This window comes from Carlito syrichta, unplaced genomic scaffold, assembly GCF_000164805.1.
Source record: "Carlito syrichta isolate Samal-C Ts95f unplaced genomic scaffold, Tarsius_syrichta-2.0.1 Scaffold311979, whole genome shotgun sequence".
Lineage (NCBI taxonomy): Eukaryota > Metazoa > Chordata > Mammalia > Primates > Tarsiidae > Carlito > Carlito syrichta.
Genome location: NW_007256075.1, coordinates 36238 through 61574, shown reverse-complemented (window position 1 = coordinate 61574; position 25337 = coordinate 36238). Strand labels below are relative to the sequence as shown.

The 25337-nt window shown below is 36.0% G+C and overlaps 1 protein-coding gene across 3 annotated transcripts in view; it reads left to right on the top strand.

Annotated features, from left to right (window-relative positions):
• The window catches only part of KTN1 (kinectin 1), a 91767-nt gene that overhangs the window by 38936 nt on the left and 27494 nt on the right, over window positions 1-25337 (top strand). For 2 of the 3 annotated variants that reach the window (XM_021718237.1, XM_021718236.1), the window contains exons 8-30: window positions 1671-1777; window positions 3069-3201; window positions 4959-5046; window positions 5683-5849; window positions 6254-6322; window positions 7932-7969; window positions 8671-8761; window positions 9121-9189; window positions 9689-9726; window positions 9895-9976; window positions 10763-10831; window positions 14646-14680; window positions 15126-15216; window positions 15905-15973; window positions 16591-16628; window positions 17312-17402; window positions 17549-17617; window positions 18728-18765; window positions 19717-19807; window positions 19887-19955; window positions 20425-20462; window positions 22623-22713; window positions 25161-25229. In XM_021718237.1, the coding sequence (XP_021573912.1) occupies window positions 1671-1777; window positions 3069-3201; window positions 4959-5046; window positions 5683-5849; window positions 6254-6322; window positions 7932-7969; window positions 8671-8761; window positions 9121-9189; window positions 9689-9726; window positions 9895-9976; window positions 10763-10831; window positions 14646-14680; window positions 15126-15216; window positions 15905-15973; window positions 16591-16628; window positions 17312-17402; window positions 17549-17617; window positions 18728-18765; window positions 19717-19807; window positions 19887-19955; window positions 20425-20462; window positions 22623-22713; window positions 25161-25229 (1740 nt within the window). The remainder of the gene's footprint in view (window positions 1-1670; window positions 1778-3068; window positions 3202-4958; window positions 5047-5682; window positions 5850-6253; window positions 6323-7931; window positions 7970-8670; window positions 8762-9120; window positions 9190-9688; window positions 9727-9894; window positions 9977-10762; window positions 10832-14645; window positions 14681-15125; window positions 15217-15904; window positions 15974-16590; window positions 16629-17311; window positions 17403-17548; window positions 17618-18727; window positions 18766-19716; window positions 19808-19886; window positions 19956-20424; window positions 20463-22622; window positions 22714-25160; window positions 25230-25337) is intronic. The other variant, XM_021718238.1, reaches the window with a different exon arrangement.

Genomic DNA, 25337 nt, shown 5'->3' with positions numbered 1-25337 from the left:
TCATACTCTCTCGTTTGTCTTCTGTCAACATTTCAGAAGATTTAGTTTTTACTGTCTCTTATATGTATTCTTCGTCTTCAAGATTCTAGGTAGGTTTGGACCAGTGAATTTTCCCTTTTTTCTCCTTCTTTATATTTAAAAAGAGATTGAAACAATCTTTATTAATGCTAAAGAGGTTAATGAACGTGGCTTGGGTCTGCTTGCCAAATGGACATATAATACTTCCCTTGGTTGAACTTTCTGGACCAGTGACTTTTTGAAATTGTTATTTCATCTACTGGCTGATGCTTCAATTTGGAATGTCTGTCATTACCTCAGATTTGTCATATGTCTAAAATGAAACTCTTGTCTGTTGGCCAGGTTGTTTTTATTTTCAGTACTTGGAGGCATTATTATCTTAAACTTAAATCCTTTGACTTCTTTCTTCCTTACCCAATCTACAGTTTGCTCTGAAATCTTAAGATGCTTTATTTATTGTTACTCTAGCATTCAATTCTTAGATATGTCCTTAGTTTATTATTACATACTGGAATAATTATAACCCATATTAATAGGTTTCTTTTTTTCATTCTATCTTGTAATTGGTACCAGATTTTTTTTAAAAATGAAATATTGCTTTGATATTGATAATCTGGTAAAAATTTATAAATTACTCTTTGCTACTATCAGAATCCTAGTATTTTCCACTGAAATGCTACTAATAGCAAACAAGAAGTGATGGTATTTTCATGTTCTTAGTCTATTACACCTTAGCTTTTATTTGACCCACTTCTTCATCTTATCCCCCAGCAATTTGAAATTTTTTCTCTCTCCTTAATCAGATTATCGAAGAACTGATTTTCCTAGCCTCAAGTGATCTTTTCTTCTTATTCCTACTTACTGTTCATTTGGATTTTTTTTGTTTTCACTTAGTCTTGACTTGAAACTCCTCATTTGGAAATTAGTCATACTTGTAGCAGCATCTATCTTTATTGAAGGTGAAAGATATTTCAGTAATTCATCATTTTTAACTTAATTACTTACAGAGTTAAGGAGATGAATGGTAGTCATGGTTGCATAACATTATGGATGTAATTAATACCACTGAGCTGTACACTTGAAAATGGTTAAGATGGTACATTTTATGTTATGTGTACTTTGCAATGTAAAAATGGGGAAAGATTAGAGGTCATACTATTTTAAGCAAGTAGATTTTTGTATCGGCAACTATTTGAGTATGGTTTAATTTGTAACAATAATGAAGTATTTGAAATGTATTTTCAGTTTTAAAACTTTGAATAATTAAAAATTTAATTTAAAAATATTGCTAATGTAAAATTGACACATTGGATCAGAATAGACTTAATTTTGTATAAGTCTGTTGGTTAGGAAGGAATTCATAAATCATTTTTTTAGTTCTGAAATATCTCTAAGCATTTTTATCTTGTATTTTAAAATATGATAGCAGCTAGTCTCTAATTGTATTCTTGAATGTGGTGGCAGTTTGTATTCACTTTGCATTCATCACTAACAAAGTAGAATTTTTAAAAAAATTTATATTTATTTGAGACGAATGATTCAAACTTCAGTGTATTGATGCTTTTTACATTTTTATTGTAATAGTTTCTTTTTAAAAGGTAATTTTGACAGACTTTGTTTTCTGAATTTTACATGTGTAAAATAATTTTTAGTTTCAGCAAGTTCGTGAGCAGATGGAAGCTGAGATAGCTCACTTGAAGCAGGAAAATGGTATACTAAGAGATGCAGTCAGCAACACTACAAACCAACTGGAAAACAAGTATGTTTCCAAATGCTTTATTTTTAATTGAATGGGAGAATATTTTCTGGAATCCTCAAAATGGGGTTTGAAAGTAATTGGCTAGACATTTGTATCTTACATTTGTTTCTAAAATGAGTTATTTAAAAAAAAAATCATTGCTTTGAGAAGGAACTTCTTTAGCTATATATAAGCTGTATAAATGTATATATTATATATGTCAAGCTATTATGTGTTTATATAAATATATGGATGTATATTATATATTACATATTTATATGGACATATTTACGCATATATTACCTAATATAATATATGCTAAATACTAATACCACCAGTGGAGTAGTCTACAGATTTATGAGACTTAACTTACAAGTTTCAAACCATCTATTCCCTCCCACAGTAGCTTCCAAACGTCAGTATTCTGAAGAGCACCTGGCATTTTAGTTAACAAAACACATTCTTACTTCTTACTCCTAAAAGGTTAAGATTCCTTGACTCAGGTGAATCTGCATGTTAAGACACATTCCTTGTGATAGTTACTGGCCCTGGGGCCATATTACCAAAGCAACTTGCTGGGCTCCTGCTGGGCTCCGGTGATCCTTCCACCTGAGCCTTCCAAGTAGCTGGAACTACAAGCACGCACCATAAGTCCTGGCTGATTTTTAAATTTATTCTAGTAGAGACAAAGTCTTGTCATGTTGCCCAGGCTGGTCTCAAACCCCTGGACTCAGGCAGTCCTCTCACTTCAGCCTCCCAAAGTGCTGGGATTACAGGCATGAGCCACAGTGCCCAAAGATGTTTTACAGTGATTTTAGAACTTGTGCAACTGTCGTTAGAATTATATAGGAGCCGGGCTCGGTGGCTCAGCCTGTAATCCTGCGCCTTTGGGAGGCTGAGGTGAGTAGATGGCCTGAGCCCGTGGGTTCGAGACCCGCCTGGGCAGCGAAACCTCATCTCTACAATAAATCAAAAAATCAGCCGGGCATGGTAGCGCATGCCTGTAATTCCAGCTACTCGGAAGGCTGAGGCAGAAGGATCGCCGGAGCCCAGCAGGTCGAGGCTGCGGTGGCCAGGAGCGGCCACTGCACTCCAGTCTGGGCGACAGAGTGAGGCTCCAACTCAAAAAAAAAAAGAATTATATAGGGATTACACTCAACTAAACTTCATAGCTAGTATCCACTTACTTTGTTCCTTGTCAGTTGACTCTAAATGGAGCTACCAGCTCAGCAACACTAATACAGAATGTTTTCTTTATTCCTTATATGTGTTTGTAATAATGGAAGGCTCCTAATGCAGTTACTGTTTTCAGGCAGTCTGCAGAACTAAGTAAACTGCGCCAGGATTATGCTAGGTTGGTGAATGAGCTAACTGAGAAGACAGGAAAACTACAGCAAGAGGAAGTCCAGAAGAAGAGTGCTGAGCAGGCAGTTACTCAGCTGAAGGTGATATGTTCCCATTTTTCTGTGTCATTTCTTGAATAATGTAGGTATGCACTTTGATTACTTGAGTGTGTGTATAGGGTTGAGAAACATAGTTTGAGGCCTGATGGGACCTGCAGCTTAAGTTCTCTGCCCTGATGGGGAACCGCAAAGCATGGGAGGAACCACAAAGCCTGCTCCCTAATGAAATAATTGAACGTAGGCATGAATTTGAAGTTACAGACTTTTTGAAGAAATGAAAAGTGAAATGAGCTGGTTGACAGGTATAGATAGAATTTCATCTTATATTTGGGAGTTAGGATCTACGTGTGTAATTATATATTTAAAGTTACTTGAAAAATATTATGTAACCACAAAGAAGGACAAAATTATGGACTTTGCATCAACTTGGATGGATTTAGAGTCTGTCACACTCCGTGATCTATCACAGAGCCAAAAAACTGAGTGCCACATGTTCTCACTCATAAGCAGACCCTGAACATTTACCATAATACCATAAGAAAGGGATTGGCAGTAGCGGGATACTACTGGGGAGGGGGCACATAACCTTAATGAGGGTACCTTATATCAAACCAGGCAAAGTGGGAACCAAAGGGAGGTCCAAACTTTACCTGTATGATAACCACTTATCTACCTAATCCTGAATTGTACCCCACATCTTTAAAATAAAATAAAAATAAAATTACATTTAATATCACTTTTCTCATTCATAACTCAGATTTCTCCTTAAGTCCAATAGGGTTTATTTTTCTTCCAGCTTTGGAATAGGTGGCTTTTCCTTTGCTTGAGCTTAAGACTAAGTGATGCTGCCGTGGCTTGCATTTGGTCCATGGTGTACAGAAGTCACATACTGTTTCTTTAGACACCAGGATGGCCTTTGGTACAGTGGGGTGCTCATACTGTGAAGATGGGGTGGCTCATGCTGACTGTGGGAGGAGCAGATTAATTTCTCTCATTTTATGGGCACATTGGAGCACGTGCACATTGCCTGGGATGATGAATAGAATTCTCTGCTCCTCCTTTTATTGAGGAGGTGATTCATTGAAAGTGTGGTTCAATTTGTGTAAGTTAAATGCAGTCTCATTGTATTCCTTCCTAGTTCACTGGTATGGTCATACCTTGATATCTGTTCCAGAGAAAGAGTTAAAAGGGCTTTGAGAATAATTTGTAGAAAATATTGTGGAAAACTTTTATTTTTCTTGAAGTTTTTTTGGGTCTGGTGAGAGGTTGATATAAGTTCCTTTTATTTAATATTGGACTTGCTTGTAAACTACTGGCATTATAGATACAGAAGTCTGTTCTCCTGTGAATATGAATAAATAGATAAATGACATTAAAGATTGTAGTCCTTATTGGAGTGTTGTGCTACAAAATACTTCAAAATGTGGATTTTAGGTACTTAGTGAGGCGTAGCAATAAAGATACCATCCTGTCTTGTGGAAGCTTAGCAGCCAAAGCAAGATGAATGCAAAACAGGTTCTAGCTGAGTGGATCACAGATGTACATAGTAGCAGATGTCTTTTACTGTTTCTGAAATAATCTCTGTCCCATCTGTAAGTCCTGTATATCGAGAATATGACGACTGTGACTGATAAACAAAAAGGCAGGTGCGTGTATCTGCTAGTTTAGCTTATTAAGACGTAGCAGAGTAGTTGTAATGAACTGTCTTGTGGTCAAGGTAGAGCCGATGCTTTCCTTTTTTTGAAACTGAACTTCTGTGTTTGTGCTAATCGATCCCTTTTCCCTTTGGAATGTTCAAGGCTCAACTTCAAGAAGCTGAGAGAAGGTGGGATGAAGTCCAGAGCTACATTAGAAAGAGAACAGCCGAGCATGAGGCAGCCCAGCAAGGTAAAGGGAAGAGGTGTTCGTGCCAACTTTGTGTGTAGTTTTGGGCAACATCTCTTCTCTTCATCTGTGAAAAGAGTATTATGTTGCATTTTTTACTATAGATTAATAAAAGCAGCTTTATATTCTCAGAATATCTATTTTTTGACATTTGTTATGGTTTTAAAACAAGCCACCTACTAGCTTTGCCCGAAGCATTGATTGCAGTCACGATCATAGTGTGTAACAGGGCAATGGGAACCTTGCTGTGTTTCTTTTCTGTGGTTATTCCTTCTGGTTCTTTGATGAGCTCTTCATTTTATTTTATTTTTTGTTTCTAAGGAAAGACTCACTTCCTGTCTTGGGAATAGAAAAGTAGTGAGCATATTATCATCCCAGTTTAATAGATGCTAACTTCTTTGACTACTCATTTGTTCTTCCTTTGGTGGATGAGAGATAACAGGGCCCATGCTCACGTATTGTTTTTGTCCCCATGATTCCCTTCCTCCCATGAAAGGCAGCACAGGCTGCTGTAGGAGCAAGTGAAAGGGAAGTGAGCAAGTGTTGAGGAAGGTTTCCTAGAGGAGTGATCCCCACTAGAGGTGAGGACAAGAAACTAGACAGGAAGAGACATCAGTGAAGTGTAATGTGTTGTTTCAGATTTACAGGGTAAATTTGTGGCCAAAGAAAATGAAGTCCAGAGTCTGCACAGTAAGCTTACAGATACCTTAGTGTCAAAGCAGCAGTTGGAGCAGAGACTGATGCAGTTAATGGAATCAGAGCAAAAAAGGGTGAACAAAGAGGAGGCTCTGCAGATGCAAGTGCAGGTATCTATTGTTCCTTTCTTTTTAAAAAAAGTGAAGATGAGCGGTGAGTGGATCTGTGTGTCTAGGAGAGGGAGTGAGGTCTGTCTGATCCTGATTCCGGAGGGTGATGGGTAATGATAAGCTCATCTTTGAGCACTTGTCACAGTATGGTGTTTTGGAAGATGTGTCTACCCAAAACAGTCTTCTATCCCTTGTGGTAGATTAGGTACAACACAACATACCCTTCATTTCTGCCTTACAGACTAGCAGAGAATGTCTCCTCATTGTTTAAAATAATGTCTTTTGATATCTGAGAGTGCCTTTTTAAAGATAAACAGATCTGCCTGTAACATGGCTGTGTTCCTGTGTGCTGGGATGTTTATGAGCACCCTTTTTTTTGTCTTTTTGGTTGCTATTTATGAAAGGATATTTTGGAGCAGAATGAGGCTTTGAAAACTCAAATTCAACAATTCCATTCCCAGATAGCAGCCCAGGTAATGATTTTTTTTATTGCTTATCATTAGTAAATAACTCAGTCATTTAAGCAGTCATCTGAGTGCCTATTTAATGTTGAGTACTGGATTAATAATATTTGGGAGATTAGTCAATGAGTCACCAAATGATGATCATGAGTGTTGTGTTCAGAGCTGTGGGAAAGCACTAAGAAATCCAGATCCTATTAATTGGAAGGGTGGGAGAAGCTAGAGGGCTTTTTACCACATGAAGAAAAAACATGTCCCTAGTCCTGGCACAAAACAGGGATTTGGCCAGATGCTATCTAGAAAAGTGGCGTATGCACTGCAGATGTTCATTAAATGTCAGCTAGCCCTGGAAAAACCTTGGCGGGTAGCAGTGTGGTAGCCATAGTGCTCAGATTGTATTTGTGAAAGTATCCATTTAAAATTCATGCCTCAGCCGGGCTCAGTGGCTCAGCCTGTAATCCTGCGCCTTTGGGAGGCTGAGGTGAGTGGATTGCCTGAACCCGCGGGTTCGAGACCCACCTGGGCAGGTGAGACCTCATCTCTACAATAAATAAAAAAAAATTAGCCGGGCGTGGTAGTGCGTGCCTGTAGTTCCAGCTACTTGGAAGGCTGAGCGGAAGGATCGCCGGAGCCCAGCAGGTCGAGGCTGCGGTGGCTGGGAGCGGCCACTGCACTCCAGTCTGGGCAACAGAGTGAGACTCCAAATCAAACAAAAATAAAAAATAAAATAAAATAAAATTCATGCCTCAGTTTTATAAGTGGTAAAACTTCCAGAGTTTTGCAGGTGATATTGTAGGCCTGTTAATTCTTTGGCAACGTTGTCCTGCGATTTGAGATAGAAATAGGGACCTTTACAAATGATTAAAAAAATTTTAAAGAGTACCAACTTCTAAGTATGTAGCTTGTTCTTATAATATACATCTTGTGAATTCCAATTTCAGTTCCTCACCTTTAAAATTCTAAAAGTTATTTGTACCAAAAAGTGTTAGTTTAGAAGCCTGACTTTTCTGTGTAAAAGTGGTTGTAACAGTAAAGACTTACAAGCTTTGAGCACATAAACATTTTTTTCTACTTACTTTCTTTGTAAAAACACTATAGTCTAAAATTAATTGAGGAATAATTATTAGTATAGGAAAGGTTGTTGTTGTATATGTATGTGTGAATTATCAACTCAGATAGGAAGAGATCTCTGCTGAGAAAGTAGCTCTAGAAAATTTATTAGGAATTAAATACTCAGATAATACTATAAGTACTTTTTAAAAAGTAAAGATGAGCATGGGTATTACCAAACTACTTAATCGTCTTAATCTTGAATTAGATCATTTCATGATCTGGGACTATTTTTCCTTGTATTTTTTGCTGGTCAGTTATGTAGGTCTGTCAGCCTGTTTTATTCCAAATGTCTTATGATACATAATTCCCCTATGACTGTTGGTGATCCAGCTTGCTTTCAGAATGATAACTACTCTTTATTGAACACTCACTGTGGGCCAGATACTTTCTTAACAATTTTGTGTACATTAATTTCTTTTAATTTTTAAAGCTTTGTTGTGATGATTATTGTACAACTTTTAAGCTTTCTCTTAAATGCTTTTATGTTGACCGTGTTTTTCTTTCTTAGACCTCCGCTTCAGTTCTAGCAGAAGAGTTACATAAAGTGTAAGCCTGCCTTTCCACACTTCTCTTATAATTGTATAGTCACCACTAACTAATCTTTGTTAGATGCAACACTTGTGATTAACTTGACACTCCGACCTGTTCAAAAAGTACTCTGAACTGGATTTGGAGCAACTTTGGCCTTTTTTTTCCCTTTAGTGAGTTGGGTCCTTAAACATTGCACATTCTGTTTTTATTTTTGTTTTTACCATATAAAGAGTTGAGAAACTTTCATTTGAGTGTTAACAGTTATGTATTATAGAAGAGGTAATTGTGTTTAGAGAATAGTGTAAATAAATTAGTGTTTATGTCTGATAAGTAGTTGTAGTTATTCTCTATTTAGTTCTGTGATAGTATACCCAAAAGCAAAGTTCTGTTTTTTTGTTGTTGTAGTATAATTTTGCATAGACATTGATCATGAACATTTAGAAGACACGAAAATCTGGTTTTGGCATTGTCAGTCTTGTGAGCTTAGACAAATTATTTAACCTCTTAGAGCTTGAGTATTAAAATAAGGGTATGTATTTTAAGGAGTTGTAGTAATGCATATGACAGTTACTAGGAAACTGAAAGCAGCTGTAGAAATGAAAGCTATATTAGAAACCACTCAAGTAAGAGTAATCCTGTTCAAGACTTTTAATCCTGTGATTTGTGAATTGACTTCTAAATGTTTGTTGGACGTACAAATGTCTTTCCTCTTAAAGGATTGCAGAAAAGGATAAGCAGATAAAACAGACAGAAGATTCTTTAGCAAATGAACATGATCACTTAACAAGTAAAGAGGAGGAACTTAAGGTATGGTAATTTATATAAATGACTGCAATAGTTTACAAAACTTAAAATGGAATTTACCTTGAGCACGAATGCATATGAAGAATAAAAAATTTTCTGTAGCTCAGTTGAAAAGTGTCTTCTCTTTTCTAAACTACAAAATCCCCTAGCTGTCTATGAAGAACAATTTGAAGGGCTTTTCTCCCATGATGTAATTCACAGCAATTTGGTGGGAAATATGCTAAATAACAGGAATTGATGGTTTATCTTTCAGATTTAGGAAATTTGTATTTTGAGACTTTTGCCTAACTCTTAGGTAGAAGAGAGGTTTACAAACTTGAAGGTCAATTATATTTTTTCTAATACTTTTTTTCTGATTCCAGGATATACAGAATATGAATTTCTTACTAAAAGCTGAAGTGCAGAAGTTACAGGCTTTGGCAAATGAACAGGTAGATCTTTATTGCTTTTGAGCAATTACTTCAGCATTTCAATTTGCTTATTCTTGTTTTCACTGGTTTTGTGAGCCCCTGTTTTGTATGTATAAGTAAAAAATACAACAGTTTTTTGTCTTTGGCTGTGTGGCGTATTGTTGAAAGCCGCTTCTTTTTGACCCTGACTCTCATAGCCTACCTAGATGTCACTATTTTTATGTTGAAATTAATGTTTAATCCTATGAATTGATCACTTTGAGATATCAGAGAAGTCAGTTAAGATGATCTTAATGTGCTGGCTTGCTTTAACCTTCTGCTGCTTAATCCAGAAAGGATAAAAATTGATCGGTAAGAAGTAAAAAATAGAGCAAAATGTCTTACAGAAATATGCATTGTTGCTGTAACTTTACTTCACGTGTATGAAAACCAAACTTTTTAATATGTAAAAATAAGTGAAAGAAATAGTTTGAGCTCTTGCTTCAGAAATGGTGTTATTCTCTTCTCATTCCAAACACAGGCAGCTGCTGCACTTGAATTGGAGAAGATGCAAAAAAGGTGATTAAAGTATTGCTTACATTGAGCCATTCATACATGTATGTTCAAGTATAATTGCAAGTTTTACATTTCAAGTATGATATTGCTACTTCTGATAGTTGTGCTCATACTTTATGTAAATTTTCTAAATGTTTGAAGTATTTTAACTGACAGTTTTTTCCCTCATAGTATTCATGTTAAAGATGATAAAATAAGATTGCTTGAAGAGCAACTACAATGTGAAATTTCCAACAAAATGGAAGAATTTAAGGTGTGTGATTCAGCCTATAAATACAGGTTTCTTAGAACAACCATGTACAATTTTCAGTTGAAAAAAATCCAGAAATACTACTTTTTGTATGAATTCACCCTGAAATAATGCTTCTGTCATTTATTTGGGGACTTAGGCAAACAGTGAATCTGTGACAGGCTTTTTGCCCAGGTTTCTTGCCTGCACTTACAATAGACTTCTGAGACTTTGTTTTGCCCCAGCCTCTTCTTGGCAGTTTTCAGCTGGCAGTTTGTGACTGCTTTACTTGCTACCACTGTTGTCACAGTGCTGGTCTCTCGGCATGGCCAGCCAGTTGCCAGGGTGCGTCTCTGTGTCCATTGAGATTTGAGTTTTTTTGTGTGTGTGTGTGTTGGAGTCTCAGTCTGTTGCCCAGACTGGAGTGCAGTGGCTGCTCCCGGCCACCGCAGCCTCGACCTCGACCGGCGAACCTTCCGCCTCAGCCTTCCAAGTAGCCGGAATTAGGCATGCGCTACCACGCCTGGGTGATTTTTTGATTTATTGTAGAGATGAGGTCTCGCTGCCAAGGTGGGTCTCGAACCCGCGGGCTCAGGCAGTCCACTCACCTCAGCCTCCCAAAGGCGTGGGATTACAGGCTGAGCTACTGAGCCCGGCTTGAATTTTTATGTCAATGTAAAATTCACCTATCACTTTATGAGTACTTAAAGCAATAATATGGGTTTGGCTGTTCAAAAATAGCCACAGTTCACATGATTGTTTATTACCTTTTTTCTTAATAAAACAGTAAATTGAGGTTCTTTATTATAGATCTTAAATGACCAAAACAAAGCATTAAAATTAGAAGTTCAGAAGCTACAGGCTCTTGTTACTGAACAGGTAAGGTTTTTCATGAATTACAATGTAGACATATCCAGTGTAATCTAACACAATCTGGTTATTCTTAATTAGTGACCCAACTCACTAATTAAGGAATTTTGCTGAAACTTAGGTATGTCTGTTAATTGCAATTCTGTTCATCTTGTATCTTGAGATGAAACTAATGCTAATCTGCTCATGAGCACTTTCTTAAAAAAAAAAAAGAAAGAAAAAAAAACCCGGAGTGTAATAGGATGCATGAAAAGAGTTTCTTTAAGCCATTTGAATATGTTTGGCTCTCAGGATAAAAGTCCTGCCTTAGGTTTTAGGAGCCTCAACTTTTTCTTAGAGGCAGCACGGTATCCTATAAAGAGGGCCTGAAACCTGTTGATCAGATAAGCTTAATATATTTGATACCTCTCATTCCAACTCTTTCATAGCAAGATTATATTTGCACGACAATGTTGTTAGAATTAAATGGAGATGCTTATGTATAGTGCTTAACCTAGTGCTTTGCATGTAGCAGGTATTTAAACTTTAATTCTTGTCCTTTAGTATATCTATTTTTTTCACCTCATCTTTGCCCCCTACCACCATCACTTCCTTGTATATTTATAGCAAGCTATCAAAACCGTTGCAGCTTTGGATAAGCATGGCTTCATAAATCTGAGCACTGTGGTATCTGTTCTCTGGCTATTCCTAAGTGTTGCTTTCATACTCTTTCTACACAACTCTTCAAATGATAGTTTTTAAAAATGTACTAGAAATTCTTGATAGTAGAATACACATTACACTAGAAGGTTTGCGTGTTTCTCTGATTTTGTGTTTTTGGAATATACTTTTATTAGAAGCTGAAATGTAAACTTTTACGAATGATAGCACTTTCTTCAATGGATGCATGCATTCTTTGATTTATTTTAATATTCACATTTTTGCTAATATTGAATAGGTATAAGTAGCTGGGCATCTGGAAGTATTTTGTTAACACCTATTAACTTGTCAAAAAATAAATCTACTTATTCTCCCCCCACATAGGATATTAAATGCTTTGCATAAAGTGTATTACTTTGTATATTCTTTACCCTTGTAAAGTTAAGGTTAATAGAGGAGAAAATGTTGAAAGGATGATATTTTATCTAAATGGTATTTAAGTCCTTACCTTATTTCCCTTTCTGGTACAGCTTATGTATGTTATTTTATCAGTTATAAGATTTCCCTCTTCCCTTCCAATTTACTGTCTCTGAAATATGAATGTATCTTGTGGTCTCTGGGTACAGGCAGGATTTTTAATTTTTAGTGTTAAATAAAATGTTGGTTGTGTTATGCAACACTGTGACCTGGAAAAGCAGAATATAGTTTTTGTGTGTTACCGAGATTTTGAAGCATCTATTTCAGTGTATAAAGTTTTAAACTTCCTAAAATTAATTTCATAGAGGCAAAACATATGCTTAGAGACTTCTGAATCTGTCCTAGAATTCAGGTGCTGGTAACTCTTATCTAGGCATAAACAGAAAACCTTAATCTTTAAAAAAAACTTTTAACGTTTTTGTTTGTTTTCTTACCAAAAAATGTTATATTCCATCTTTAGAATAAAACCACCAGCCTTAAACTTGTCTTTTCCTTTAAGATTGTATGATGCCAGCCGGGCTCGGTGGCTCAGCCTGTAATCCCGCGCCTTGGGAGGCTGAGGTGAGTGGATTGCCTGAGCCCATGGGTTCGAGACCCACCTGGGCAACTTGGCGAGACCTCATCGCTACAATATATCAAAAACTAGCCGGGCGTGGTAGCGCATGCCTGTAGTTCCAGCTACTTGGAAGGCTGAGGCGGAAGAATCGCCGGAGTCCAGCAGGTCGAGGATGTGGTTGCTGGGAGCGACCACTGCACTCCAGTCTGGACGAGAGTGAGACTCCAACTCGGGGGGGAAAAAAAAAAAAGATTGTATGATGCCTTGAGAAATGCCATTCTAGTATCTGAATGTCCATTTCCCAATCACATTTGTGGTAGTTAATATTATTTAAAAACATTCTTTTATTGCTGTCTCACTGAGTCCACCTTCTATCTCTTACCAGATTTCTGTTCATTTTTAGATGTTAAAATGACAACTTTTAGTATGAGATGGGTTTCTGTTACGAAGACTAGTCCACAGAATAACCACATTTTTGGACTTAGTTAAAAGAACTATTTGATAAGAGGGGAAACTCATTTTGTGATACTAGTTTAATATCTGCTGTTGGGTAATTCTTAGAATTGTTCTTCTAATTGTCAGAGCTTTTTCTTTTTAAAATAGCCTAGAAGCCGGGCTCGGTGGCTCAGCCTGTAATCCCGTGCCTTTGGGAAGCTGAGTTGAGTGGATTGCCTGAGCCCGCGGGTTCGAGACCCACCCGGGCAAGCAAGACCTCATCTCCACAATAAATAAAAAATCAGCCGGGTGTGGTAGTGCGAGCCTGTAGTTCCAGCAACTTGGAAGGCTGAGGCGGAAGGATCGCCAGAGCCCAGCAGGTCGCGGCTGCGGTAGCCGGGAGCGGCCACTGCACTCCAGTCTGGGTGACCAAGTGAGACTCCAACTCAAAAAAAAAAAAAAATTAGCCTAGAAAGCTTATGAATGCAGTGTTTCAGTTGTAGTTGTGATTTCTCTCTTTTATACTGGCAGACCAGAGAACTATCTTTGTGATTTTTTTCTCTAGGCATTTGTATTTCTGTTGCTAGTGAAAAAAAGAGATAAAGACCATTTTAATTTTTTATAATATGATTTTAATTTCTTTCATTTATGCCTTCCTTTAACCCCTTCCCACCCAGCAGTCAGAATTCCAAGTGGCAGTTGAGAGATGAACAGTGTAGTTATGTAAAAATTTTAGTTCTTTTACCACATGGATTTTTATCCTGGAGGAAAAGTTTATTAAAGCAGAAGCCAAAAATGGTGCCAAACTGTTGTTTCTTTAGGTGTAGGAAGCAGAAAGACAGCAGGTACCAGGTAAGGAAACCTGTTTAGACACTAAAGAAGGGAAGGCTCCATTTGGTTGTAGCCTTGTTGGTTGGATAATGCAAAGAAATCAGTGACTGTGATCTCATTTACTTTGAATAAAGTAAAACTATTTTTGGAGGGGGCAAGGCACATCCTGACTTTCAGTGAGGGTGCAACATGACTTTTTCGTATTCCAGTAGATTTTAAGATTCAGTGGTTAAGAGTATAGTTTCTTCTCTTTACCCTGCTGGGTACAATACCTGGGTGTGTTTTATTGCAGAATTAAAGAATAAAATTCTTGAGCTATGAGTACCGGTTTAGAGGAAGAGGGTGACCCATTCTATTTGAAGGAGAGGTGGAGAGGTGACACAAAGGCCAGCTAAGCCTGATTTTCAGAAATGACTGTGAACTTGCCAAGCAGCTAAGAGACAGTCCAGGCTGAGGAAATAGTGTTCAAGGTCATGGCAGTATGGCAGAGCATATTGCTATATTACAGATGTGCAAATTACGGGTGGAGGGACTAGTAGAGAAAGATTTGTGACAGCCTAATGATGAAGGAATTTGCATGCTGTGTGAGGAACATGAACCTGATCTAGCATCTGGGTAAGCACTTAAGGCTCTCGCAGGGGCGAATGAGCATTCAGCATCACGTGATTGCTACTTATTTTTTGTGTGTGTCTTTTGTGTAGATGCGTCTCTTCTGTTTTGTGTTTTCTGAATTCTGTAATTATTAGCAGGCTTCAAACAAGGGTCATCTTCCAAAATTTTGGATCTATTTAAAACCCTCATCAGTTTTCAAAATTCTATTTCTAAACTAGTTTTACTTCTTGCAAATTTAGTAAAATTAAACTTTTTTGGTGGTTTTTATTTTAGCCTAATAAAGATGTTGTGGAACAAATGGAAAAATGGTAAGAGTTTAAAATTTTCCTTTTGAATTTTGGTGACTCACTTCTGCCAAATTTGAGATAATAGAATAAACTATAATACATTCATCTAGATTCTTACATAGTGTTCAGGGTCATGGCAGTATGGCAAAAATGGCATATTGTAATGGAAGAGAGTATGGTATGCTGTTGATTATTCGGGATTTACGTTATGGTTTGTGAAGTTCATGTGTGGCACTGATTTTACTTGTTTAGGCTAGCATGTGAGTATGCATTACTTGAGAACATTTCATTTATTGGTAAAGAGGAAGCACCTCAGACTATGATCAAAGATCCGCGGAAACATTTCTAGAGTTAAAAGTTTATAAGAAAAGATGAATAGAGAAGTTGATCTATATAAAATATTTAGGAATGGTATTATTTACCTTGAAAAATAGTTCATACATGTGTTTTAAATTTATGATTTCAGCATTCAAGAAAAAGACGAGAAGTTAAAAACTGTAGAAGAATTACTTGAGACTGGACTTATTCAGGTGGCCACTAAAGAGGAGGAACTGAATGTAAAGCATTTTGTAGATTTCTTTTCCTTGTGGTTATTCAGTGAACTTGAAGGGGTTTCACTGTAATTTGTGTGAGGCTTCTCCCATAGTTTTTAACTTATTAGTTACATGTGTACATTTATGTAATGTCTTTCAATTAAGTTTAATATTTTTTTAGAAATTAAAAAATACATAGTTGTAGCATTCACTGCCTTATGAGGTAATACCATTGCTATAGTTTGTAATATAAGCTTCCCCGCTTGTTACCCATGTCCAAATTATGATAAAATTATAACTAGCAAACTTTGTACATTCCTGAAATGGTATTGAGGCCAGAGAAAGAAGAGATTGGCGTAGTATTTTATGGTTATCATTAGCTTTACTAACTTGATTGGGAAAAGGTTGCTTGAAGAAGTAAGTTAAAAGGTGTATTTGAATTTAGGGAGAGTCATGACTTAATTCACAGATTGTATATGATGTATTTTTGAGGTTCAATTATAAGTAGAAATATTTGTGGGTGTTATTGAATTGCAATAAAAATCTATTTGGTTGGCTATAAAAGTTACAGAATTATAGACATAGGGAAAAATTGGGAATTTGAGCCTTCAAGAGAGGAAAAGAAGCAGCTAAAGAAAAATGAGAGGTTAGTGTGTTTTGAAACTAGCCACTTCTTCAGAAAAAAAGTTGTGCTTATGTGTCTTTGAAAAAGGCAATAAGAACAGAAAATTCATCTCTGACGAAGGAAGTTCAAGACTTAAAGGCTAAGCAAAATGATCAGGTAATGTATACAGTAATTCCTGCAACTGTTCTGTTTTTGATATAGTGAGCAGACTTGTTATATAAAAACATAACAAGTCTTGTCTGCTCCTCCTTTTCCAATTTGGAACTTGTCAATTATAGTGTTAATCTGTGGACAATTGATTATCAGTAATGGAAGCTGCAGTTTATTGGATACTGACTGTATGCCAGATACTGTGGAAAGTATACTAGGATGGGATGTCATTGCTTCTTACTATAGTGACAAAAAGGTTTTGAGTATACAGATAGAAATTACTAATAAGACTCTAATAAAAGAGACTGCCTCGAATGAGGCAGTTACCTAATTGTGTTTTCTCTTTATTTGATAAGAATTATTGATCAAATAATTTTTACATCTATCTAATGATTTTTTCTTTTGGCCTTCTTCCAAGTAGCCTTAAGTCTGCTTGTTAATCAAAATGCTATTTATTTTCATCATCATTACAACATTGGAAAAATCTTACAATAATTAATTTCTGGCTTACTTTTCCCATTTGGATTTTGGTATAGTGGAAATTGAAGGATAATGTACTTTTCTACTGTTGACCCATTTAAATTTTGAGCACATAACTAAATATAATACTTTCCTATCTCCAGGTTTCCTTTGCATCTCTCGTTGAAGAGCTTAAGAAAGTGTAAGTGATAACATTATTATAAGCTGGTTTTTCTTTTTTGGTCTTTTTTTTTTTTTAGTGCTCCTAAGTCTGGTTTTATTGTACAGTTGGGATGGCTGATGTGTGTTAGTTTCACTTTCACTCTATAGTTTTTTATTGATGGAATGAGGGAACTTAGCTGAGCTTTCCCAAATTCTGTGTAATTTTTTAAAAATCAACTTCCATAATTGATTCTATTTATTTTCTTAGGATTTCAGATTGTTAATTTTCTGGTTCTACAGTAGGAACTATTAAAGAACAGGTTATATTGGATAGAAAGATCTATGCATCCTTTTGCATGCGTCCTCTTCTTGAGGTGTCTGTAAAGTTTGATGCCATAACTGTAAAGAAGTTGTGCTACAGTTTGTAGAACCTGAGAGGCCAATATTGTTGAATGGAACTTGATTGTCCCTGGTGTTCCCCAGGGTAAAAATCTTGTATTTTCTATGTACTTTTGAAGCATTTAACCAACTTCCTGTGTACATAGGCTTCAGCCATCTGTTGGGGGAACTTTATGTTTTTTGTCCTGCTCTCTCTGCAGAGATGTTGGTCTTTTCCTTAAAATAGGAAGAGATTGATTTGTAGAGCATTTGCATTATTTGATGCTATTGTTGTATCTTAGTTGGTGATTTCTATTCACATTAATACTATTGCATTTATTTAAGGATTCATGAAAAAGATGGAAAGATCAAGTCTGTGGAAGAGCTTCTAGAAGCTGAACTTCTCAAAGTTGCTAATAAGGAGAAAACTGTTCAGGTATTGGGAGACTGAGAATTGTGTTTTATTTTTTGTTTATCAACTTTAGTCATTATCATTTTTTTTGTGTGTTTGTCTTTGCATTACATTTTATGTCAATTTCTATGTTTCCATTGTCCAATCTTGTCTGTTTTGTCATTGTCAAGGATTTGAAACAGGAAATAAAGGCTCTAAAAGAAGAAATAGAAAATGTCCAGCTTGAAAAGGCTCAACAGGTAAAAATCCCAGAGCCATAGCATGACAGATCTGTTAGTGTGTGTGTAATTTATGAGCTATCCGGTTTTTATCTTGTTACTCAGAAAAGTCTCTTAGTAGTGTACTGTAAGAATACTGGGTTATTTGCTTTTTTTAAAATTTAATTTTGCCTGGTTTGAAAAAGTAGCCTTGATATTTTAATGTCTTAAAATTTTTAAGCATTAAAAGTTATTTTCTAGAAAGTTTTTTGCATTAATGTTTCATTTTAGTTTGCCAACTTAAAAAACAATGAAACACAAAACACTTTGGTAAATTTTTTTTAACCAACCCCCCTTTTTAAAAAACTGTGGACCAGAATGTCTTGTTGTAGAATAAATATTGCTCAACCTCCACCTATAGATGAACAAAGTACAAGTTTCATTGGGGATTTTAGAGGTAGATGTGATTACTGGAAGTGATAGGTTTTGATGATTTTAATCTGATAAGGCTTCCTTGAAAAAAATGGTGAGATTACAATGAAGAGATAATTCATCTAACAGATTCATTCAACAATATTTATTGTCAAAGCACTGAGCTAATGATTGGAGGTAATGTATTGAACAAAACAAGTATGATGAAAAAATCATACTCCTGTAATAGACTGAGCTCAGGAAAGTCTCCTCCTGAGGAACTGACATCTAAGCCAAGATAGAAAGGAACTATGAGAAGAGAGTTGAGCATAAAAGGTGTTACTGGACTGTGTTTGATTTACAAAAGAGAGAGAGAGATAAAAGAAGGATGATATAGAGTACTGTTGAGTAACTGGCCGTGAAGACTGGGACGGAGGAGGGAGGGCAACAGCTACGTGGAGAGTTAGCATTATAATTGTCACAGTTGTAGAAGTATCACATTATTTAGACTTCTTTATAACTGTCTTGCTTGGCTCCTCCCCCCTTATATTTTTACTTTATTACTTTTACTGTCATTGGAGTCAAAGGAAGGTAAAATCAAAACACATCTCATTTTGGCGTGAAAAATTCAGCTAACTCTTTGTAATTTAAAGTGCACACCTTGTTGAGACTTATATCACAAAGCTAAGTGAGATAAGTTGAAACGAGTATGAATTGCTTTTTCTGTCCTTTATATTTCAGTTATCTGTCACTTCTCAAGTTCAGGAGCTTCAGAACTTGTAAGTACCATTTCTCTCATTTCCCTTTAGCATTTTTTCCCCACAAGTTGAATACTAGTGTTACTAAAATCATAGGTTCTTTTTATTTGCTTTCAAGTAATGTTTTTAAAAATATCAGATTATCTCAAGGGGCCTTATGGTCTTAAGTTTTTCATCAGACTTTAACATATAGGTTTTAGACCGGGCTGGGTGACTCAGTCTGTAATCCCAGCACTTTGGGAGGCTGAGGTGAGTAGCTTGCCTGAGCCCGCGGGTACGATACCAGCCTGGGCAACTTGGTGAGACCTCGTCTCTAAAATAAAATAAAATAATTTTAAAAAATTAGCCGGGCGTGGTAGCGCTTGCCTTAGTTCCGGTTACTTGGAAGGCTGAGGTGGAAGGATCACTGGAGCCCAGCAGGTCGAGGCTCCGGTAGCTGGAAGTGTGCCACTGCACTCCAGTCTGGGCGACAGAGTGAGACTCCAACTCACACACACACAAAAAATGTGTGTGTGTGTGTGTGTGTGTGTGTGTTGTGGGTTGGAGGTAAGCTGGAAAGTCTTATTTTTCATGATTTGTAATCTGAATATGACCTTAAACTGAGATATTACTCTATTTCTGTTTTAATAGACACATGAAACACCCTGGTGCATATTTCACACCCAAGTCAGTTATAGTGAATTGTCTGGACTTGCTTGTGTTAACTTAAACAGGGTCATATATGTTAAAGGTAGAGCTGCCCTCATATCTGGACCTTCAGTGGTAGAATGCTTTTTTAAATCATTTTATACTCCCTAATTTGATTATGCCTCCAGAGTCTTGCATGACTTTATACTTAAGAAAATTTTGTTTATCTTAAGTCACTTTGGACTGTGAGTGCTACTTATCGTATACTTTTCCAGTCTTTAAGATTTTTTGCTTTTCATGATCATGTAGTATTTTCACTTATAGTTCTGATTGATTTATTATCAGATTAAAAGGAAAAGAGGAACAGATGAACAGTATGAAGGCTGTTTTAGAAGAAAAAGAGAAAGACCTAGCCAACAGAGGGAATTGGTTGCAGGTAAGACATTAAAAACAATCGTAAAGAATGATCTTTTTATATGCGAATATCAATTCAGTTTATGCCTTTTCTTTTTAAGGATCTTCAGGAAGAAAATGAGTCTCTGAAATCGCATGTTCAGGAGCTTGCACAGCATAACTTGAAGGAGGTATTGTGTAAACATATCGCCAGCATACCACACAGAGGATGTGACGTTTTTATTGAAAGTTCTAGGAAGAGGATAATATGTTCTGAATTTCCTTGCCAGAATAATTATGTTGTACTATATTTTTGTTGTTGCTAAAACAAGTTAACTTTTATTCCTGTCAAGTCATAATTAAGTGCCTGGTTTGTCAACCTAAGCCTAAAAGCATTTCCTCATTCTTACTTTATCAAATAGACTCTGAAGCTTGTCCTTAACTGTTTGGTTAATTAACAGATTAATCTGTCATCCCGCAAGAAATATTAAAAATTATTTAAAAAAGAAGACTCATTCTGCTTCTGTTATACAAATGGCCTAATCTTAAATTTACCACATATAATTACGCTTTTTGTTTTTATTGGTAGGTGACTTTATGTATGTTGTAGTACCTTCGTTTGTTTAATGTTGGCATTAAAAATGTGACTTTGTTTCTTAGGCATGTTCTACATCACAATTTGAAGAACTTGAGATTATGTAAGTATCAAGTATACCTTAAGCCAGCATTTTGAAGAGGAACTTCTCATTTTTTTCTAAAATGTGCTTGAATAGTATGGTGGGTTTCTTGTATAAATAGGAATTATAGTCCAGAGGCACATAAGCTGAGTCTCTGTTTGGTGCAATAAAACAAAGGCTTTTTCAATACAGTCAAATACCTGGAGACTTTATCCTCTTCAAATCCATTAAACCCATTTTCTCAATATTCTTTCTGCAAATGTAGACTGGTTTAAGGTTTTTTTTTTTTAATAAACAAAGTATGCAGTTATTGTAAAGTGAGATTAAATTCGTTTCAAATTAATGTCACTTTAGTATTTGAAAGAATAACATCTCTGAATTAACCAGAAGATAATCTTAGCCATAATCTTGATAATGAATATTAAATCTATAATGGTAACTTATTTATGGGGGAAATAGGATTCATCATAACAGTTATCCTTTGTTATATGGTAAAAGTCTTGAATTTAACCAACATAGATTGTGTCAGTCTTTGTAGATGTTCATCCTAGACGGTTTTTTATTCTATGAAGTCTGTTGTTTAAGCTCTGTCAGTCTACTGTGGTGAGGAAGGGTATCAGGACCTCATCTTTTTGGCCCCCTATAGCATTGCTTTCAATGGATTTTTCTTTGATACCATGAGTCTTTATTGATATCTGTTTTAAAGAAATGCCTCCTTTAAAATTGTGTCTTTTAAAAAGTAAGATGTTGACGATATTTATCATTATCATTATAAAAACAAGGGAGATAACTGTTTTTTGGTACCAAGATGGCCAACTAGCTTATCTTTGTGTAACTGTCAGGGTGCTTATCTCTTATTTACTTAGAACAATTAGAGACATATTTGTGACCTACTTACAGTAGATGTATAGATCATTAAAACATGTAATTTTAGGTTTATTTCTGTCCTATATTTTCCTTGTCTGTATCTTTTTTAAATTAATAGACTTTATTTTTGAGTGGGGGAGTAGTTTTAGGTTTATAGAAAAAAAATGAGAGAAAAATACAGAGTTTCCATATGCCCCTTCCCATTTCCCCTTATTAACACCTTGTATTAGCATGATACATTTGTTACAATTGATGAGCCAATAGCAATGCATTGTTGTTAACAGAGTTTGTAGTTTCCATTAAGGTTCACTTTTTGTGGGTTTTAACAAATGTATAATAACATGTATCCATCATTATAGTATCCTATATCATAGTGTCATACAGAATAGTTTTACTGCCCTAAAAATCTCCTGTGTGTCACCTATTCATCCCTTCCTCCAACACACTACCCTCCCTCCCCAACCAATAGATCTTCTTACTTTTCCAGGAAAAGGCAAAGTTGGAATCATATAGTATGTGGCCATTTCTGCTTGGCTTCTTTTACTTAGCAATACGCATTCAGAATTTGTCCTTTCTTTTCATTCTTTAATCCTACTCTTCACGTATGCTGTTTTGTCATTTTCATATAGAGTTATAAGCATCTTAAAATTCTCAGTTAAGGTGGGATAAGAAATTTTCAACTCAGCAGATACTTGAGACTTTGCCTTTTGCTACTGGGGATACTGAGATGGATAAGATGGGTTCCTTCCCTGAGGAAATTGTTAAACTGATCATTTTCATAGTGATAAGTGTTATGTTAGGGTCTATTGCTTAGGATAACAAGGGCAGTTGAGATTCACTTGGGCTAGATAGAGTAAGACTCACATCAACATTAGGTAAATGAGAACCAGATTACATTCTATGTAGCATCTCTTCAGCACAAGGATTAGACATACTACATTTCCAGGGTCAGCAAATTATGGTTAAGATTCTTAGGGGCAAAACGCATTTCATTTTAAGTGATAATTTGATAATTAATTGATGAAATACACTTTTGCTGTTAATCTTTGTTTTAAAGTTTTTCCCTAAATAAAGCCATATTTGCTTAACAAATATTAAACATGAGATAAGGTATAGCAATTTTAGGATGTACTTGACTTTGAGTAGGATGGTCCTGGAAAATAGTGCCTTTTAAAACAAACTTGTGAGTTGGTACATTATGGGGAGAAAAGCTGGTAGATGTTGTTTCTGCTCACTATTTCTTGGTAGTGATAGTGGAGTCTGGTTTTTCTTTTTAATATACATTAGTAAATATGAGTCTTTATAAACTTCTAGGTTGAAAGAAAAGGAAAATGAAATGAAGAGAATAGAAGCTATGCTAAAAGAGAGGGAGAGCGACCTTTCTAGCAAAACAAGGCTGTTACAGGTGAATATGGTTACTTAAAATTAATTGCCATGTGAATTATTGTCTTTGTATGTTTTAAAAAAATTTACCTGCTGCAAAAGGAGATAGAATACACAGCCTGTCCCCTCACCCCAACATTAGGTCTCATTGCTTGACGTAACAACTACTAACAATTGTTAGTAAATTTTTTGGAAAAGTACCATACATAAAATGTGTGTATGTGTATATACTTACTTATTTTTAAAGCATACTATATTTATTTATTTATTTTTTGAGTAGGAGTCTCAGTCTGTCGCCCAGACTGGAGTGCAGTGGGCGCTCCCGGCCACCGCAGCCTCGACCTGCTGGGCTCCAGCAATCCTTCCACCTCAGCCTTCTGAGTAGCCGGAATTACAGGCGTGCGCTACCATGCCCGGCTAATTTTTTTTGATTTGTTGTAGAGATGATGTCTTACCTGCCCAGGCGGGTCTCGAACCCGCGGGCTCAGGCAATCCACTCACCTTAGCCTCCCAAAGGCGCGGGATTACAGGCTGAGCTACTATATTTAACTATACATATTTTTGCTTTTTTTTTTTTTTGCCCCCTCACTCCCTAGTTTACAGTATTTTATGAGATCTTTCTATATAAGCATATTTCTACCTTTAATAACTAATAACATTGTATGGTTGCATCATTGTTTATATAACTAGTCATAGCTGGTGGATGCATAGGTTATTTAGGGCTGTTTTTCCTGTTACAAACAATGCAGCAGTGAATATCATTGCACACATATTTTGAATATTTTTGCTAGTATATCTGTATTATAAATTCCTAGAAGTGAAATTCTGGGTCAGGATTTATTCAGGATTTTTGTTTGTTTGAAAGAGATGATAGTTTAAATAGAAAATCAGTGTCTTTTCAACTTCATGTAGTTAGTATTCAGAGTGCTTACAGAACATTGATTTGAGGTGATTGTAAATGTATGGATGCTTGCATCATCGTGGATTAGTCTTGTTCATGTTTCATGCTTCGAGGGTTCAGTTTATCATATTTTTCTCTCCCCCCATCAAGAGGTTCCGTTTAAATTTTGTTAGACAATACCACTTTCCCCTCCAAAAGTGTTTTTACTAATTTATACTCTGACCAACTAAGGCCAATTTCCTCCTCTTCTCCAACACTGACAAAGATGAAAACATTATAGTATGTGTAATAGATGATAGGATTATTTTTAGTTTGCATTTGATTATGAGAGAAGTTAAACATTTCTGCACATATTGGTTAGTTTTTCCACTTTTTTCCTCTGGGTTGATTTTTTTTCTTACTAATTTTTAATATCTTTTTTGTATAATAAGGACAATTAACCTTTTGTCATTATATATGGGGATTTATTTTCCCGTTTTTTTCTTTTGACTTCATTTGTGTTTTTCCCTTCTGAGAGTTTAAAACTTTGATATACTCAAATATAAGTAATCTTCCCAGTTTTAAATCTTGGGAAGAAAGCTGTCTCTTACTCTATGATTATAAAAATATTTTCACGTTTTCTCCTAATACATTTATAATTTATTTTTTTGTTTAGCCTGTGTATATATAATTTATTTCAGTAAGCTGCGCGAATAACATTCTAACCTGTAAAAAAGAGAAGGCTAGCCACATTGTTAAATAATCCATCATTACTACAGTGGTTCTGCTTCCCAGGGAACATTTCTCAACATTTGGGGATGCTTTTGGTTGTTACAGTTTGGGGGAGGATGCTGCTACATCTAGTAGCTGGAGGTGTCATGGATGCTACTAAATGTCCCACAGAGAATAAATAGGACAGCCCCCTCAACAAAGAAATATCCAGCCCAACATATCACTAAAGTCAAGGTCAAGAAACTTTGCCCTATTGATTTGAAATGTCATCTCACATTTTATATATATATATAAATTAATAATATATATATATTATTTTTTTGAGTTGGAGTCTCACTCGGTTGCCCAGACTGGAGTGCAGTGGCTGCTCCTGGCCACTGCAGCCTCGCCTGCTGGGCTTCGGCTATCCTTCTGCCTCAGCCTCCCGAGTAGCCAGAATTACAGGCATGCACTACCACGCCCGGCTGATTTTTTGATTTATTGTAGAGATGAGGTCTTGCTGCTCAGACAGGTCTCGAACCTGCAGGCTCAGGCAATCCACTCACCTCAGCCTCCCAAAGGCGCGGGATTACAGGCTGAGCCACCGAGCCCGGCTCATATTATATTTTTAGAGGTGTTTGGGTCTATTTCTGGGTTCTGTTCTGTTCCTTTGAGCTGTATCCACTTCTAGACTACTATTATATTTTTAATAAATGTAATTACTCTCATTTTATCATAACTTTTAATAAAGGGCTTATTATACCCTTTTAAAATAACTACTATTTTGGAATTTTTTAAAACTTGTATATGTTTCAGAAGTTTATGTGGAAAATAAAAATCTCTGTTTAGGTACTCATTTTTAATTTTTGTTTAAATAGATGGTACAAGATGAGAACAGATCATTTCAATCCCACATTGAGCAGCTTAAACAACAGAACTACCAACAGGTAGGTACTGTTAGATGTCTTGCATTTCATTGTGGTAAAAAAATTATACAACCAGTGTTTGTCTATGTATATTCTTGCTATTTTTGCATTTTCATTGAGAATAAAATA